At 38.3% G+C, this 18,877-nt stretch overlaps 1 protein-coding gene across 8 annotated transcripts in view; it reads right to left on the bottom strand.

The window, feature by feature from the left end:
* The window catches only part of evi5b (ecotropic viral integration site 5b), a 67,498-nt gene that overhangs the window by 10,450 nt on the left and 38,171 nt on the right, over nucleotides 1–18,877 (bottom strand). For 7 of the 8 annotated variants that reach the window (XM_053635800.1, XM_053635805.1, XM_053635799.1 and 4 more), the window contains 12 exons: nucleotides 17,641–17,784; nucleotides 17,313–17,402; nucleotides 14,241–14,338; nucleotides 14,081–14,141; nucleotides 13,349–13,402; nucleotides 12,263–12,295; nucleotides 11,472–11,624; nucleotides 10,719–10,850; nucleotides 10,451–10,591; nucleotides 10,075–10,233; nucleotides 7,684–7,830; nucleotides 7,254–7,349 (listed from right to left, as the gene is read on the bottom strand). In XM_053635800.1, coding sequence (XP_053491775.1) covers nucleotides 7,254–7,349; nucleotides 7,684–7,830; nucleotides 10,075–10,233; nucleotides 10,451–10,591; nucleotides 10,719–10,850; nucleotides 11,472–11,624; nucleotides 12,263–12,295; nucleotides 13,349–13,402; nucleotides 14,081–14,141; nucleotides 14,241–14,338; nucleotides 17,313–17,402; nucleotides 17,641–17,784 — 1,308 coding nt within the window. The remainder of the gene's footprint in view (nucleotides 1–7,253; nucleotides 7,350–7,683; nucleotides 7,831–10,074; nucleotides 10,234–10,450; nucleotides 10,592–10,718; nucleotides 10,851–11,471; nucleotides 11,625–12,262; nucleotides 12,296–13,348; nucleotides 13,403–14,080; nucleotides 14,142–14,240; nucleotides 14,339–17,312; nucleotides 17,403–17,640; nucleotides 17,785–18,877) is intronic. The other variant, XM_053635807.1, reaches the window with a different exon arrangement.

Raw genomic sequence — 18,877 nt, 5'->3', positions numbered from 1 at the left:
GGAGTTTCAACCTGATACAAGCCAACAGGTTTTAGTGAGGTCACTGCATTGTTATTCGAAAGGAACTTTGAACCTTAATACACATAATGTCCCAGAAAGTACTGGATTACAGTTCTGTCCCTTTAATATTAAAGGATCCTCTGAAATATAGGACATTAAAGGTTAATGTCTATGAGGATGAGTTTACCTGTGAAACATGTGTTTTTGCCTTTGTTGCAGTCTCATTGTCGTGTTTGCAAATGACATTTTTGTTCACACTAACAAAATGTTGCAAATTAACACTGGGTTTAGTAATTTATTAAGCTTCATCCAGTGTAATAGACCTTTTCCACAATTCGGTGTTGCTATGAATGTAGAAGCGTACATAGTCATGTTTCAAAGCTTTTGGTTATATATTGGAACAAAAGCAGCAATTAGAGCTCACATGCTCTGATAATTAAAGCAGACATCCGTACTAGAGCTTTCCCTCATTCCCCACTGATGTGCTTGCAAGGAAGAAATGGCTGTGCACTATTCACTGGATTAAGCATTTTAAGAAGCAACACATATGCTATTACTTATAAATACCTACACTTAAGCATGGTGGTGGAAGTGTGATGGTGTGGGGATGCTTTGCTGCTTCAGGGCCTGGGCAACTTGCAATAATTGAGGGAAACATGAATTCTGCACAACTGGATTATGCAGCAAGACAATGATCCAAAGCATAGGAGTAAGTCCTAGAAGTACGTGAAAGACTGATCTCCAGTTATCGGAAGCGTTTGGTTGCAGTTATTGCTGCTAAAGGTGGCACAACCAGATTTTATGTTTAAGGGGGCAATTAGTTTTTCGCATTGGTGATAGGTGTTCGATAACGTTTTTTGCCTCAATAAATGAAATAAATAAATAAAACCTGTATTGTGTATATACTCAAGTTGCCTTTGTTTTATATTGTATTTTGTTTTTAATGTCTAAAACTATTTAGTATGAGATATACACAAAAACAGAAGAAATCAGTCAAAAAATTATTTTGCACAGCACTGTACCTTCATGGAATTGTGGAAAACAGTCTATTGGCCAATTCTGCCCATTGAGTTTAACCTTATTTTGCACGCAGACCTCAACGATGAATGCTAATTTGCAAACAGCAACTAAACATCCCAAATATGCAACAAAATTTCATGAAATGAGTGTTTCCAATGCATTTGACTGAACAGAAGTCAAAACTAGGGGAACATTGTGCATTTTGTAAAGTGTGCAGCCACAATGGGGTGTTAGACATTAAAATGAAGAATTACCCTTGGATATTCTCTATTACTGTAAAAGAATCAACTTAGGGATGAGAACAGTAATACTTTTTAGTGTCTCACCTCAGCAAAAATACTGGAACATGTGACTGACTGGTGTTTCTTGTTGCCCAGGTGTACCCTGTTAGATTGATTGTTTTAACAATTAACAACTCTGAATGTCTACTCTTGGTTTGAGCTCTGGGTGAAAATATCACAACCCACAGTTTGATAAAGACTTGGAGAACAGAAATCTAGAGGCCATACCACAGGATGTAAACCACTCATTAGCAGTAAGAATCAGAAAGACAGATTGGAATTCACAAAGAAAAGAGACAAGACACAAAAGTTCTGGAACCAAGATTAACTTCTACCAAAGTGATAGAAAGGCCAAAGTGTGGAGAAAGAAAGGATCTGCTCATGATCCAAAATATACAAGATCATCGGTCAAGTATGGTAGAGGTAGTGTCATGGCTTGGGCTTGCATGTCTGCTTCTGCAACAGGCTCACTAATCTTTATTGATGATGTAACTCATGATGGTAGCAGCAGAGTGAATTCAGAAGATTACAGAAACATTCGGTCTGCCAATTTACAGATAAAAACATCCAATCCAATTGGGAAGATCTTCATGAAGCAGCAAGACAATGATCCGAAACACACAGCCAACTCAACAAAGGACTTCATCAGGAGGAAAAAGTGGAAGGGTTTAGACTGGCCAAGTCAATCACCAGATCTTAACCCAACTGAGCAGGATTTCCCCTACTGAAGAGGAGACTTTAGGAAGAAACCCTTCAACAACAAACAAACAACTGAAAGAAGCTGCGGTACTAGGCTGGAAAATAATCACAAAAGAAGAATGCAAAAGCTTTGTGACTTCAGGGGGTTCACCCACTTGATGCAGTTATTGTAAGCAAGGGATATGCAACTAAATATTGTGTTATTTGCTTTAAATTACTTCAAACCTCTGTTCCTGTACTTTTGCTCACCTAAAAATTGGGTGGTCTGCCAAGAACAATGCAACATTCTATTGTTTACCACATCTAGATGTAAAAAGCAGGAAATGTAAGCTGAAATTCTGATCTGTCATCTCATTTTAATCTTTTGATCTCAAACATAAATGTCTTCAGTGTACAGCAAAAACAAAAGAACTGTCCTTGCTGTTCCAATACTTTCAGAGGGAACTGTATTTCTATAATCATGCCAAACTGAAGGGTTGAACAAGAATTATTTCTAAGACCTGGTATAAACAGTTACTTATTAATGAACCAATGGGAACTTTGTTCCCAAGACTCTTTATAGTGATTTTACTATGAATAGTGGCTCAGCAGTTAAGGCCCTAAGATTGTGAAAATTCCTATCCTATGACCACTAGAGAGCCACCACTGAGCCCAAGAGCAAGACCCTTAATCCCAATTAAATTCTTAAATTAAAATGAAGTTTAAGAAGTATGCCCAACACAGCAAGCTGCCTACTTAGTTAGAAATAGAAACTGTTGTAAGCATATTTATTTTTACCTTGACCTGGCCAACGATAATCCAGTGCACTGGCCTTGGATCATAATTGCCATAATGCAGTTTCATCCTAACATCTGACTGTATGTTTGTTCTCCTGTCACATCCTTCTCATTAGATATCTCAGTCTACCTCATTATGAACAATCTATGGTTTTTGCTTTGGTTTCCATGGCTGGTCTGGAGCAGTATCATTTTTTTCTTAAAGAATAATAAATACTCATTTATCTTTTATATATATATATAAAATATATATATATATTTTTTAATTTTATTTTTTTATTTATATATATAATATATATATATATATATATATATATATATATATATATATATATATATATATATATATATATATAAAAAAACTTTGTAGTTTTTGCAGAGGCAGAATGACTACCAAATGTGGAAGGAAAAAAAACCCTGCTTATTTATCTGATAACGTATGCAAGATTTGGTCAAATGATAAACTCTCTAAAACAGTGGTTCTCACAGTAGGGTGCGGTGAGGTCCGTGATTTAAAAAAAAAAAAAACTGTTACAGTGGTGGCACTCTCAACCCACCATTATCAAATTATTATATTTATTATTGACTTTTTACAGTTATGAGCTTGTTTGACTGGTCCCTTGAATCAAATGAGTTTAATCCAGACCTCAACAACTCAAAAACAAGTCCACCTATAAATAATGTCAAATTAAGCTTAACGTGTTCGGTCAGTGAAAAATTCAGGAATAGAAAGCTCCTTAGCACAAATAAATAGCCAGAATATCATTGCAAACATTTACATAACATTAAATCAAAGTCCACAGACCCTCAGTACAGCTTTATTTCATTACAGTTAATGTGGTCCCTGGCTATAAAAGTTTGAGAACTCCTGCTCTAGAGAGTTGCTGTTTAATAAGACACGAGGATGAGGTGTTGTTACTCAGGAAGATGGATAGCTAAGGCAAACTAAAAGGGATTCTTTGTTCATACAGAACATATAACATTTTGTTAATGTTTTAATAGATACATCAAAACAGAACAGATTTACAGTCTCTGCTAATGATACATTTGTGGTTTGACTGGTGTATCCCACTTTTTTATTTGCTTATTTCCTGTCTAGTGACTAGCCAGTTGCTACAAAAAAAATATATTTCTGAGAAAGACTTTAATCTTGCTTTACCTGGCACCAGCCATGGTACTTTTTGATAAGCTTATTTAGATATGGGGAAAACCCAGTGTAAAGTACTGTTGCTATGAAGCTCCTTTGCTGTCATAGAAACACGCAACACCTTTAAGGGCCATCCCAATAAGCTACAGACTGCGTACCTGTTTATTGCAAGAATGTGTGTATGCAACAGTTCTTCTTTTTAAACACTCCCACTCCCTGTCTGTCAAAATTTTTTTACCTCTACATTTAATCCACAGTGTGCTGTTAAATCTCTGTCTTATGTTTAAACATGTGCATGCAAAACAGCAAAGTACAAAGTCAGCTTTGATTCCAGCTCAGTGAGTATCTGAGCCTGATAGGAAGTGGTTTCACATATGGTAATGAAGATAGCTGAGCTGTGGTCTCAGAACGGCCATGCAAAAGCAAAAACCCTACCCTACAGCAAGAGAGGTGCAAAAAAAAAAAAAAAAAGTGTAATTTTCAGGCAGCAGAGTGACACTTATGCTAAAGCGACATGCAAGCACATGACACTGCTTCTAGTAGACATTGCTGAATACTGCCCAGGAAACCCTAACCATCTTTTTAAAAAAAGACTTTTGGGAGAATAATACTCAAATTAAACCAAACCAGTGGAAGCAGACAGCCGTTTGCATACTGCATGAATAATTTTCTAGACCTCAACTACCTGTCACATGTTGAGTTGGTGTACTGGTGTCAGACAGACATGTAGGCCCAGTCTGAAGCAAATCTTTCCAGACAGAGTGAAAGCTACCTGAGGTGACTCATTTAAACTATGCACAAACAACTTGAGAAGATATCAGTCTGTAGTACTTTTCCAGTGGTGGTATATGTGGCCTAAATGTGGGTGAAATGGTAAGAGACTGAGTGGAATGAGTGTTGTGGCTATAAGCCATAAATAACATGTTGGGTTAGGTTTGTTAGGTATGTCAGTGAAAAAAGCTTACACTGAAATGATAAATCTCTCATATAAATGGACACTTAATAACCATAAATGTTTGATCTCTTCTCAGCTCCACACACCACATGAACCTGTTGCACATATAATGTAGGAGTTTAACCATACAGTGAAGTCTCAAAGAACACCCTCGCTCTCCTTTTCTCCCTCTCTCTCCTACGTTAAAGCCACACATACATACACAAACACACACACACACACACACACACACACACACACACACACACACGCACACAGTGCCAGGTTTGTTAGTAGATTTACCAGATTTGGTAAACCATAGGCCTACCCCCACAACTGTGAGTGCATAAAATTGTGGCTAACCAAAACCACAGAACCACAGCTCATGTTCTGAAACAGGATAGTAGTAAGCGTTCAGCAAAACCTGCTTCGGAGCAAACATACACATGTAAGGTCCTTAAAACATACATACATACACTTGCAAAAACACAAATTTGTCTGCTGTGACAACTGTAGGGACACGGAAGGAAAAAAAAAAACCTCACCCCGTCACTCACTCTCATCACATTCTTGACTAATATTGATACTTGCCAAATCATAATGGCAGAAGAGATTGAGTGTAAAAATCAGAAAGTCTTGCGGTCCTTTATAAAAACCCAGCAGCAGCGATCTCACAATTCAGAACAGATGCTTACAAGAGCTCTTTATAAGTGACTTAATTCAGATCGCTATTATTTTATTACTATTTTACTATTACCATACTATAGTCTCACTACAACAATAAAATTCGTTTCATGACCCATCAGTAGTTTGTGATCATTTAGTTAACACAGATAATATAGACCACAGGATGTAAATCTCCTAAACCAAAAGCCATATGTATAATATTGAAACTTTGCTCAAATGTTAACCAGCGTTGCCATATTGTGGGCAACAAAACTGAGGGGACATAATCCACTGGAAGAAAAAAAAAAAACCCTTTTCAAAAGCACTTTTCTCACAGCCCTGGTTTGAAGCTCAAGTAACATTTTAAAAATAACTGAGTAGACGTACAATCATGAAACTGTTATAAATAGCAAAGTAGGGGAGAACCAGCACATTTGTAACGTTCTTTCATTTGAGGTAAACTACAACAATGATTTAAATCACAGACTTCATAATGATTTCCCACATAACATCATGCACGTGTTTAATGTCTTTTTAATCATATGCAAGTTTCCCCTGTATCGTGAAACCAAAAGTGTTACAACTTTAACGGTAAAGCTGCATGATCGCAACATTGTGTTGGTCAACTGTGTGGGTGTCTTTTCTGTCTCGATATTTGTCACCTTTTGCTACTCTTAACCTGCTGAAGCACAATTCTGCATAATTATAACAGGGGTTACATAAATACAGCAGGCTGCATCCATGGTTTCCTACAAGCTAGCAAACTGAATACTATGCTAACAGTTAGTGTAAAAATAAGTGTACACAAGTGCACAGAATTCAGGAAAAAAATATTAGAAAAACACTTTTTAAATGCTTTTTTTAAACCTATATGGCAGAAACTGCTAGGTCCCCCCCACCCCCCCACCCCCCCACCACACACACACACACACAAATATCTGAAGCAAATATGGGGAAATCCCACTGTCCCCACCCACCTTCTTATACTTCATTGTATATGCATGTAATGACATGACAGTAATATGTGCATTTAGAGAAAACAAGCATATTACAGTTTTGCCATCTCTCCCCTACCATTGTCTAATCCATAAAGAGTGAAACGTGGATATTTATGCCACAGTGCTACTGAATTCTCGATTCTGATTGGTCAGAAGGTGCTTTTCTATATCAGAAGCCCTAACAATAGTGTCCTCTGATCTTCAAATCCCAGGTTTATATTTATATGCTCCCTATAATACATTAATCATTGTTATGTTGAAGGTTTCTGTAAGGAAATGTTTAACATTCATGAAAGGAGGCTCCAGTGTCAGTAACAGTAAGTTTTCCACCATGGGAACAGAGGACAGAGGACTTTGCACTTTTCTCTTTCGCTGTGAAATGACACGCATTGTTCTTGGTTTGTTTTTTTGTTTTGTTTTGTTTTTTTTTTACTTTGTAATTTCATAAGAGAGGGAAAAAAAGATGGAACGAATGATGAAGGTAAGTGATAACTGGAACTAACTTGTCTCATGGACATTCGACATCATTAAATGGAACAATAAAGGGTTCAAATCATTCATTAATAAATTTAAGATTTGAATCAATGAAAAACTGCTGTGGTACAAGAGGAAAAAAGCACTTCAGGGTGTTAAAAGCAACTCAGGCTTTGTGTCAGCCTGCGTCACACCACCCTGTCACTGATTAGTTTCCTATAACAGCACAATGATGGGAATTGCAACTCTAGGTTTTACCTGAATCTCCAATTCAGAGATCTGCTGCTGGAGTTCAGCCATGGCAGCCATGTTATCAGCCTCTCTTAATCTCACTGCCATCACCTCCTCTTTATTCTGACAGAGACAGAGAGAAAAAGAGAGAGAGATGAGAGAGGGAGGGGGATTATCTTTCTTCTACAGAAGGTGAAAACAGAACCCTCTAGTTCCTCGTTACATGACTGGATTTACTGATTGTGACTGTGGATAAGAGCGCGAACATAAATGATGAAATAGCATGACTTTTGCTAAATGTGCAGATACAAAGTTCTGATGACTAGTTTCAAATGTTGCAGAAAATACCCCCAAGACTCAATATGTTTAGCTTTTTTTTTCTCCTATATCACACTACAAGATTTTCACAATCTCTCAGATGGTGTGAAGGATCAAAGCTGAAGGGTGTTGTCCTTACTTTACACTCAATCTCTGCCTGCTTGCGTTTGGACTCCTGCAGCTCCGAGTGAAGCATTTTATTTTGTGTGCTCAAAATCTGCAAACGATCATGCAAACTGCGCGTTTCTTGCTCAGCTCGCCGCAACTGGTTGCTATGGATTTGATTCTGTAGGTAAACAAAACACAAAAAAATGACAATGTAGACTTTGACGTGTCCCTCGGGCTTTCCCCATTCGGTTGTACTTCATGAAGAGGGGATCTAAAAGCTGAAAAAAGGGAACTACAAAGATAGAAGGTTTGAAGATGGTGTTTAGATGCAGGTCATCAGTTCAAATATTAAGCTTCTGACCATGATGGAGTAAGGACTAAGAACACAGTGCAGTACTGAATGACAACAATGCCCTAGAACTGCATTTTCACAGCTCATCCTGAGGTCTTTCTGAAGAGATTTCAATGTAAAACTAAATTGTTGTTTATTTAGGTATTAACTATTTTTGTTATTGATTTTTCCCTATTTAATACTATGCTTTAACTACAGACACTGCCAGGAATACAACGTTTATTTGGGGAAAAAAATTTAGTTTATTTCTAAAAAAGCATTCTGACTGAGTCTTCAATAGTCCTGACGTGTCTAAGTCGTTTTAGTTTCTGCAAAGCTATCCCGACTGGCAACCAGGTAACATCAATGCCTAAACATAGAGAGATGCAGAAAAAGAAATGGCAGCTCCTCCTGCGAGAGGAAAACGTGAATCACCACATACAGTCATGACTACATATTTTATAACAGAAATAGACAGAAATACGGAATCTACTACAACTAGGATTAGTCAAGACAAATGGTAAATTTCACTTAATATTAATCACAACATATGCCCAGTATTAGAAATTATAATATTATTAATTCCTGGATAAACCATTAAAATTTTCATCTTTTTTAGAACATCAAAGTGACTACCAAATCATTTTCAGAGCCAATAGTAAAATCTATATATAATAATTTATAATATATATATATTATAAATATATATAAACCTCATCTCTACTATACTGCATCTGTAGCATAATAATGATCAGCATGGTCATGATGTCAGGATGTTACTTAAGGAAGAACAGAAACCTCAAATAACACACTTACAGTGGAAGTGTAAGGGCAGCAGTTGGGGCTTTTATAAAGGTGATCATATAAAGCAAATGCAAAAATGACACCCAATATCCTAACAAATGTTTTAGGATGAAACAGACATAAGAGAAAGTCTCCTTAAAGCTATTCTTATATACTGGTAGTCAAGTTTCCTGAACTGGAGCAATAAGATAAAAAAGCTATTCCAGTTACTTATTCATTTTCCATTAAGATTTTCTGGTATCCATGCATAATCAGGCAGAACATAATGCAGAACTACAAATTCAACAGAGTCACACCTGAAAAAGGACTAATTATATAGATCTAGAGATTAATGTATTCATTTATTAATGTCTTTGACTGAAGAATTTATAAAAGTGCTCGACAAATATATACATTTCACATAAATGTGTACCTACAGCCCAAACAGGAGCCATTAGATTGCCATGATAGACTTTCTTTTCTTAGTATAAGGGAAATTCTTGCCTGCGGTAAGTGAAAAGCTGCTACAGATACAGTAGCTAACGAGTAGATTGAAAAATTGGTGTGGTCTTTTCAGCTTAAGCTTGACCTCTCTCGCCCTCTAGTGGCCATGTAATTAAACTTTTAAGGCCTTTTCCTGGAAAAATTCAATCCACACAAAGATGTTTGCTGTAACCCTTATCACACACACAAATCAACTCAGAGGCCCCGATAATTACATGACAAAATTATTCTGGTTTAATACGAGACAAAATATCAGGAGATATTCAATCTGATGGCCACTTCATTACATATCACTTCACTCTGCTACCTGTCTAGTCTACCCACGGTACTGAGTCACTGTCCACACGAAAGACACTTCATGAGAGACGTAATATTTTCCAAGTCTGCACTCACTACAGTCATTATGGAAATCTGGTTTATGATCCAGCATATTTGATTTGGAACAGGTTTTACACCGGATGCCCTTCCTGATGCAACCCTGCCTTTTTTTTCCATCCAGGCTTGGGCCTGGCACTGAGAGTGCACTACAGCTTGTGCTACCCCAGTGGCTGGGTTTGGGGCCCAGTGTGGGGCTCAAACCCACGATCCTGAGATTAAGAGTCTCATGTTGTACTGACTGAGCTAGCCGGGCACATAGACTGTTATAATGTATACACTGTCCAACACTGGAGGAATTACATTTCATACCTAAAATTACATCTCTCTCTAATGAGAGGAATGACAATAATGCCTGCATGAATGGATTTTAAGATAACTACAGACAAAAACAGAGAGAGAGAGAGAGAGAGAGAGAGAGAGAGAGACCTGTGTCTCCAGTTCCAGCAGTCTCTGCCTGGTCTCGCGGAGCTCAGCTTGGGCCTCTGCCTCTCGAAGTCTCACGCTCATTAGCTCATCCTGGAGTTCATTTGCCGAGTTTTTCCGTGGACTGTCCTTCCAGCGGCCAGCTGTCCGTGCCAAGTGCTTCTGCAGAGCAAACCACTCTGTCAAACAGGATTTCTCCACATAACATCCAATCAAATCAATTTCCACTAAATTTTGAATTTGCACATTGCAAAAAACATGACAGAAAACGTGTAACCAAAAAAATCCTTAAACATCACAACGGCTTGGCTGAGGTGGAAAATTAAAGTACCTGGAAGTAGGTGTTTGTGTGCATGTGTGTGTGTGTGTGTATATATACCTGCCAATGCTCCTCCAGATCTCTGACTTGCTGTCTCAGCTCCTTGAGGCCTGTCAGAGCCTCGGCCTCCCTTATCTTTACAGCAATCAGCTCCTCCTGAAGACGCACCACGTTACTCTCATCTGGCAGTGACATGTTCCTCTGTAGCACGCAAATACAGTTGAATTAAAAACAGTTGCATCAATAAACTTGCTTCGGGAAAGAGTATGTAGCTTGTCTTGGCATGAAGAGCAATGAACTAGCTTTGTGGTCTGGGAAATGAACAAACCTTCTCCATGTCAAGGATTTTGTCCTGCATCTCTTTGAGGGCGCACTGAGACTCGGCCTCTTTGAGTCGAGCCTGGACCAGCTCTCTCTCCAACTGCAGGAGGGTCTCTTCAGAGTAGCGCGGGTTCCCCTTCTACAGGCACAGAGAGGAAAAGCCCAGGGCTATATGAGAAATTTTCACTTTCACAATGCTGAACACAGTTGCATGACGGTATAACAATAACCAACACAACCATATCCACTACCACATTCAGCTGCGAGAAAAACATCGCTCAGGAACTGAGACTCTAATTCCTTGTGGCCTCAACTGCAGAAAAGATCAGTACTTTACACCCATTCCCGAGTCATAAATAAACAATGTGATGGAAAACAGCACTTCGACAACACCACGTAAGACTGTGTTATGTAAATAAATGATGAGATATAATTCTGCAAACATGCATGATCTTTATCCTGACAGCTCACGCCAGCAGTGTTATCTGTCAGCTCATACATATTCATGACGCTGCTTAGCATAACCAAGTATGCTAACGGTGCCTGTAGCAGAGCAGCTATGCTCAAATAAAATCTCCTAATCCCTACATCTGGCAATGCCAGACTGAGTTGCTAGGTGAGGCTGTGTAACATGCCACAGCATGTTTAAAATGAGCTCTGAATGCTTTCCACATAGTGTATCCTCGCTTTTCTGTGAACAGCAGGCTCAGATGCAGTCCTCCAATCCAGGAGGGAGGCGCTGTCTGTGCACTGTCCTTACCGCAGAGGGCTGCAGCTGCTGTTGGAGCTCTCTGATGGTGCTTTGGGCCTGCTCGAGCTGTGTGCTGACCTCCTCGCTCTGCTGTTTCACCGTGGCCAGCTCCCGCTTGACCAGATAATTCTCCTCGGCCTCCTGGGCTCGGGTCACCTGACCCTGACGCAACCGATCAGGGACAACAGACGAGGTGAACCAAGTATGGAGCGGTGGGGAGGTTATTAAATTAAGCCAGATATGGAACTCTGAAGTATCATCATGCTGTTAGCAACCTTTGCATAAGTGATTTATCTCAATTTGATTTCATGTATTAATTATTTATTTATTAAAAAAAATTAGCAAAATGTATGGCAAGTAAGCTGGCTTTATCAGCCACCAAACCAGCAATCCTTTTCTTTCTGAATTGTCAAGATATAAGCAGGTATCATTTGGTTAATATAATTGACGTTTATTGTAAACCCAAACATGCAAAGCCAGAAGAGCTATAGAGGACAGGGTATGCTAAGAGGTCTGCTTAACTTATCTTTCCCTTTACTTGGACTCGGTCAACTGATTGGGATGTTGGAAAGTCATGCAATAGTTTCATTTGTGTCTAACTTTCATTTTAGCTCATGCAGAAGTCTACAATTGACTCAAACGTTCAGATCCCATCGGTTGTCCAAGTAAGTGGAAATGGTTTGAAAAAAAAAAATAATAATAATTAAAAAAAAAATTAAGGCTGAAAATTTTCTTCCGTTTAAAAACAGAAGTCAGAAAGGAGAGAAGAGTGGCAGTGGTGAGAAGAGTGTAGATTATACCTGGATCAATCTATCTGCCAAGGAAGCACTTTCCTACAAAGAGAAAATCCATAAAGAAAGGCATAGAGAAAGACCAAAAGATATTACAACAGGTAAAAAAAATAAATAAAAATGAAATAAAAAAAAAAGTAATTTTACACAGAAAACTGTTCTTTTTCCATCCCACAAGTTTTATGAAATAAATAAAACAAAGCAAATGTATGGGAGATACTAGAGCCCGTTTCAAACAGCCCGAGTAAGGCGGGATAGAAAAACAACAGTGTGGATGTAGCGATATGGGTGTGAAAGCATGATAGTGGTGACGAACCCAAAACCGTGGTCCTACAGCAACCAATAAAAAGTGTGAGGCTGAAAACAGTGCAAGCAGAAAAGAAGCAGCAAGAAGCAGTGAATACTAGTGAGTGCCATGCTCTTTTACGACTGCTTAATCTATCCAAGCGATTAAATTAGGTACAGGGGCATCCTTTGTGTAGTTTTGGTCAGTACTCGGGTTAACAAGCATCTCATGCAGGACTTTCTGAGGAACGGAAGGGGAGTTGAGGCGCTATGCATTTCCTTTTTTACTCATGGACCAGCATGAACGATTCGTCGCCACTTTCACCATGCATGGCAGAATACACGTGTCGAGCAGTCAACGATCCAGCATGCAACAGTGTGAGTGCATGCTGTATTCACAGACCATGTCATAGACTAGTTTGTACACAACCCTCCACGTTTCCTGTGCAGCCGTACAGTTAGTGATACAGACAGAGGAGTCTTACCTGTTCCACGTAGCACAATTACCACATACCAAAAGCCCCATATAACAAATCTTTCACTGCTATCCACATTAACTTATCTGCACTGATAACTCTAAATCAGTCAGCAGCTACGGTTATTCGCAGGTACACAGCCAAGTTAGTATACGTGAGCTCATGTGATGGTCAGCATGACTCATGAGTCATCAGTGAGAGATGAGGTCATGTAGGAATCGATCATGATGGTGATAGTAATCATGACTATATACTGTAATTGACAGATGTAAAAACGATTTGATGGACAGAGCTTGGTTCGTCCCTTTTCATTAAGCATACAGCAGTGACTCACTTTCTCCAGAGTGTCTATCCTCTGCTTCAGCAGCCTGTTCTCGGTCCGAAGTCTCTGCAAAAAGAGAAGAATGGTTGGTACGAGTCCAACCATAGTCTAAAGTATGTAATACGGAGTCTAGAGTATGTAGTATTGCAGTTTGTGGTTTTAGACAAAGTCATGGAGAGACTGGAATGAGTATTTGACAGGGATGTAACGGGGTGGAAATATCAGTAACTCGGGTGCCTGGGACAAGCAGATTTCGTGTTTGTTTTGAAGAAGGGGGGGCGGGGGGGGCTAATTGAATAATTTGTTTCAAGGGAACCAAAACACAGAACTCGGCAGCACACTGGATCTTATGCTTTCCCAATAGGCTGAATGTATCATTTTCCAGCCAGGTGTCATTTATTTATTTTTTTAAATCATTTTCTATCACCATTTTCTACATATTTAATATTTATTTATCAGTATGGTTACTGTTCTAAAAAGTTTTTTTTTGCGATTTTATTCATTAACTATGACATTTACACAGTCTGGGCTTTTTTTTTTGTAAAGTTGCACAAAACACTGATGGAAACACTTCAGACATAATCAAGGGGGGGAAAAAGAGCCATAGCTATACATGAAGCTATACAATATAAGTAAAAGCATTACGTTTTATGAATCTTATGCATCATTATTTATCAGAATCAACACATCAGAAAAATAGCATGTATATCAGAAATATACTTCACAAAATCAAGGTAGTCTCACCTTTATCTCCACCTGTTCCTCCATTTCCTTGGTTTTTATAGTAGTGTACTCCTTCTCTAACCTACAAACATACAAAATACCCACTCTCAAAAAACCACCGAATCACAGCTACGCTCAGAGAAATCAGATTCAGATTATATTTCACTGAAAGAACAATCACTTTTTCATCTTCTTGGCATTGTACTTGACTTGATAGGCGACCTGGATCACTTTGTCTGGTCCGCTGTCCAATTGATGAGGGATGACTTTCTGAAAGTACTAGAGGACAACAGAAGTGGAAGTGTGCAGCTTTTAGCTTTTATATTTTACTTTCTATAAGCAAAACTAAACATTTCACTACAGATAAAGCAAGAAACATTTATATATTCTCTGTTTTTTTTTTTGTTTGTTTTTTTTTTTTTTACATTTACACAATTATACTTTTACAGACAAATTACTGCAGGGACACAGAATAAAACAAGAATGGTGAAAGTGCTAAAAAAAAATATTATGGCTATGGACGCTATGGACATGTCCCTACCAATATCCAGTGACTACTGAATTTTATCTAGCAATAATTTTGATCAAACAATTAAAATACATTTATATATAACCACTGTTGTCCGTCGGTGTCTTGTGGTTTTTATTTTAAAAATGTTATGCAACCAGGAAAAGTCTCATTGACATTAAGAATGTCTTTTACAAGAGCCTCCTGGCCAAGACAGACAGCAGGACAATTTGTGGTACACAAACAGTTACCAGACCTTGTTCTCTACTACGAGTCCCGCCTTCCTAATCCACGTCACTAACAGGATTGGCTTTGCCGTTTCTTACTAACGTGTGAGAGGCTGTAGTTACAGTTGTAATCAAAATTATTCAAATCATTGAGAAGTCATTATAAGTTGCATTTTCAGTTGAATCTGGGGAAACCACTTGAAGCATTGAAGTGTTTAACTATTTCAATTGTTTTAGTTTGATTTGTTCATTGCAAACAGATGAAAGTCTGTAAATTTTGACAATAAACCTGATTTGCAATGGGGGTTAAATAATTTTGATTGCAACTATACATCCGGTCGTATTTAGGGCCAAAGCTCCGTCAACTAGATGTGCATCATGCAGGCTACCGGTCCGTGAGGAAGACACCATCCTTATATCAACAGTTCTGTTCTGTGCACAAAAATACAGGACAAATCAATCGTGTCTCGCACTGATTCAGGGACAATACATTTTTTTTCAATGCGTGACAATCCTGTATTATCGGGATGAGTGGCAAGCCTAAACGTTAGTTTGTGTGTGTATATACTTTGACTTGTAAACTAGCTCCTAATGCCCACCATCCTGACTCAGCATCTCATCAAATTAGCCTAACTGCCAAACACACGCACACACACACACGCGCACACACATTAGGAGCTACTTTACAATAAGTCAAAGTGTAAATCACTTAAAATATTTTCTCAATTTCTAATGTGTAAAGTCAACAATAATTGTAATAATAATAATAATAATACTTAATTAAGCCATAAATGTTTTTCCTCAATGTTCATGTGGCATGAATCAATGTGTTATTTTGTCATATCAGGTGACAGAAACAGTCCTGCCAGGTAGTACCTCCGACAGAGCAGGAAGTGAGGCATGTGGACAGGCAGGGTCACAGGTGTGGTTGAACAACGACATGGTGATATGTTAGTAGTGAGATTCAGTATTATGACAAATGTTAGTTCTGTATGGTTCATCCATGTGTGTTTGAAACGAAAGCTTTGAATAGGCACATGTCTTCTGCTTTTATGTCCCCACCAATGTCAAAATCAAGCCTTCACCCTTGCTTTGAGCAAATGTCTGTGACCAAGATGATGAAATGTAACACGTGCCTTTGCAAGCACATGCAAACTAGCTAACACCAAGTAACATGAGCTGACTAACAGGTTTTACAATCCTTTTACAGGTTGCATCTTTCAAAGCCGAGAAAATAATTTAGATTTTGAGTATTTGATTTAATGAATATGCCATTTGGGGTGTTTCTATCTAAAAGGGAAAAATATCCATGCAAAATGTCCATGCAAACAGATTAATTTAGCACCTGCATTGTTGTTTGAATAAACAAAGGGACTTTTAGTTTTAGTAATGTGCAAATTAATACATCCGGAAAGCATGTATTAACTTTGCTCAAGTCGGTTTCTGCCAGATAAAGATGTAATTATAACATTTACTTGACAAGGTTTATGAAGATTATGCCTCAATATCTCAAAACGATCAAAAAGACCTAAAGTGATGACATTATTACCTCAGAAAAGTTAGTTCCATATTAGACTTTCATTGCCCTTGTGCACCTCTGATTCTGACAGCATACACACACACACACACACACACACACACACACACACATATACACACACACACTAGAGATGCACCGATGTATTGGTCGATAAAGGCTATTTTTCCTGCTATGGGCTATCAGCTGATAGTTTACAAACATCCGATGATCAAAGCCGATTATATCCTGTCAGTCAAAAGAGGGCGGGAAAACACATTGATTTCGTGCTGTGTATAAAGATGTCTCTTGTGTGGAATGATGACAAAACTGCAGTCTGTAATCTCTATAACCTCTGCACTTCTAACATTTTACACCAGAAGTGAGCAGCAGTTAAGCAGGAGCTTTGTTGTTTTCTGTTTATGAGATCCAGTTACTGTGAAACAACTTGTTGAAATGGAGAGAATAAAGTTTTTATTTGCATTTCTTTCAGAATTCTTTTAAATTAATTATTAATTCATAAGAAGGCATAAAAGGCAGAACTATCAGTATCGGTTACTTCCAATATCACTCTGAATAATCGGTTATCGTATCGGCTGAGAAATTTAGTATCGGTGCATCTCAAATATATACACATACATACACACAATAAAAAGGTTTTCATTCATTGTATCTTATGAGTGGAAATGTGCTCATTTATTTTCAGTTCATATTGTATTTTGAACAGTTTGTGATGTGCATTTCACAGCGTTTAATCAATGCTGCAATTACAATTACTCTGTAGTTTCACTTTGACACTTCCCGGAGACTTGCCACAGCTATTAAGAAAGAAAAAAAAAAGCACACAATTGTTCTTTCTAAATCACTCACAACAAGCCCACTTTTGTGTCCACAATTTATCTCCTTACACACTTAAACTAGCGCATGTAATTTGGGATCATACTAAACAGGGGACTAAATGTACAATGACAAAAAGTTAAAAATAAACCAAGTGCATCAAACCTGTAACATGCCCTCCATGTCCAACTGGATGAGCTCTGCTTGATTCATCTGAAGGATGGCCAGACCGACACGGAACACTATTTCCAAACCCTACCATCACAGGAGGAGAGGAAAATCTTCAATAAAGTGTCTGCAATACACCCTTCCATCCAACAGGGGGCACACTTTGCTAACATTTCAACAGCCCGTTCAATTAACTTGCAAAAGAAAAAAAAAAAGAAAAAGTAGGTATGGAGGAGCACTGGAATATTAATAATGTATATTAAATTATTTATATTATATATTCATCTTTAAAACCAGCCTGTACCATGCGAACAGATTTCCTCACCTCACACATAAATATGTCGAAAATTCTTGTAGCGACGGGGAGAGGAAAGGAGGTGAGAAAGATGGTGAGGAACCAAGATGACGCATACATGGAGGTGTGGAAACTCTGGGCCTGGAAATGAATGTGCAGCTCAGGCAGCTGCTCCTGATGGGAGGGAAAGAAGATGAGAGTCAGTGCGAGAAGAGAAAGCAGAGCAATCATTTCCCTTTCTCTCTCTCGTTCTCATGGAAATGCTTATATGTAACTGTAGCAACATTTTGTTCTACAGAGAAAGTGCTGCTGCAGACCAGCTGTATTTGTAGAAGTGTACAGAGTATTTGGTGAAGATATTAAAACTATACTCCTACATGCAACACCTATACACCATTAGATAGACCAGTACATAGTTTTCCTGTATGTATTTTTGTTCCCGAATAAAATAATGGATATAGCTGTTCCTAATGCAGTTATGTTTATAATTCAATTATGCAATTTACCACATTATTAAGTGCACATGTTGCTTTAAGAAGTGGGGATTCATGTGCTATTTTTGTCTTCTGATCGGAAATTAATGTAGTGCTAGGAAGTGAAATTGACTTAATTGGGGTCTTTTTAAAATAGTAACAAAAAGGTAAAAGTGCAGGTTTACTGCAAGTCAGATTTGATGGAGAGTACTGGATAACATCAGATTTCATGTCTTGCCACAGATTCTCAATCAGACTGAGGTCTGAGCTTTGACTGGCCCACCCGAATACAATGAGTTTCTTGATTTGAAACCACTGTATCATAGCTTTGGCAGTATGCTTAGGGTCATTGTCCTTTTAGACGGTGAAGCTCTGCCCCGGTCCCTAGTATACTGAATCTTCTTGGATTGCCTTGTATTTCGCTCCATCCATCTTACACTCAACCTTGACCAGTTTCCCAGTCCCATGCTGATGAAAAGCCAACACCATACTTTGTAAAAAATTTCCATGCTATGGTTGTCCAGTAAACAGCTTGTTATATCTGAGCTGTGGCTCCCCTCAAGCTTCTTCTGAGGTGGCCTCTTGGTTACTTCTCTGATTATTGTTCTCCTTACACGCTCACTGTCTTCCTCTAGGCATTCCTCGAGGCTGAATACTTATTCAGAACAATGTAAATTCAAATGAAACACCTGTTTTGGCTCCACGTTCTGTTTGGGTCTACTTGGTATAATAATCATAAAATCTAGCTCTCTATAGACTCAAATTATAGTCTATCTGCCTATTTCTACTCCAAC

The sequence above is a fragment of the Ictalurus furcatus genome, chromosome 11 (assembly GCF_023375685.1).
Source record: "Ictalurus furcatus strain D&B chromosome 11, Billie_1.0, whole genome shotgun sequence".
NCBI lineage: Eukaryota > Metazoa > Chordata > Actinopteri > Siluriformes > Ictaluridae > Ictalurus > Ictalurus furcatus.
The sequence above is the reverse complement of the archived record's forward strand: the minus strand, read 5'-3'. Positions and strand labels throughout refer to the sequence as shown.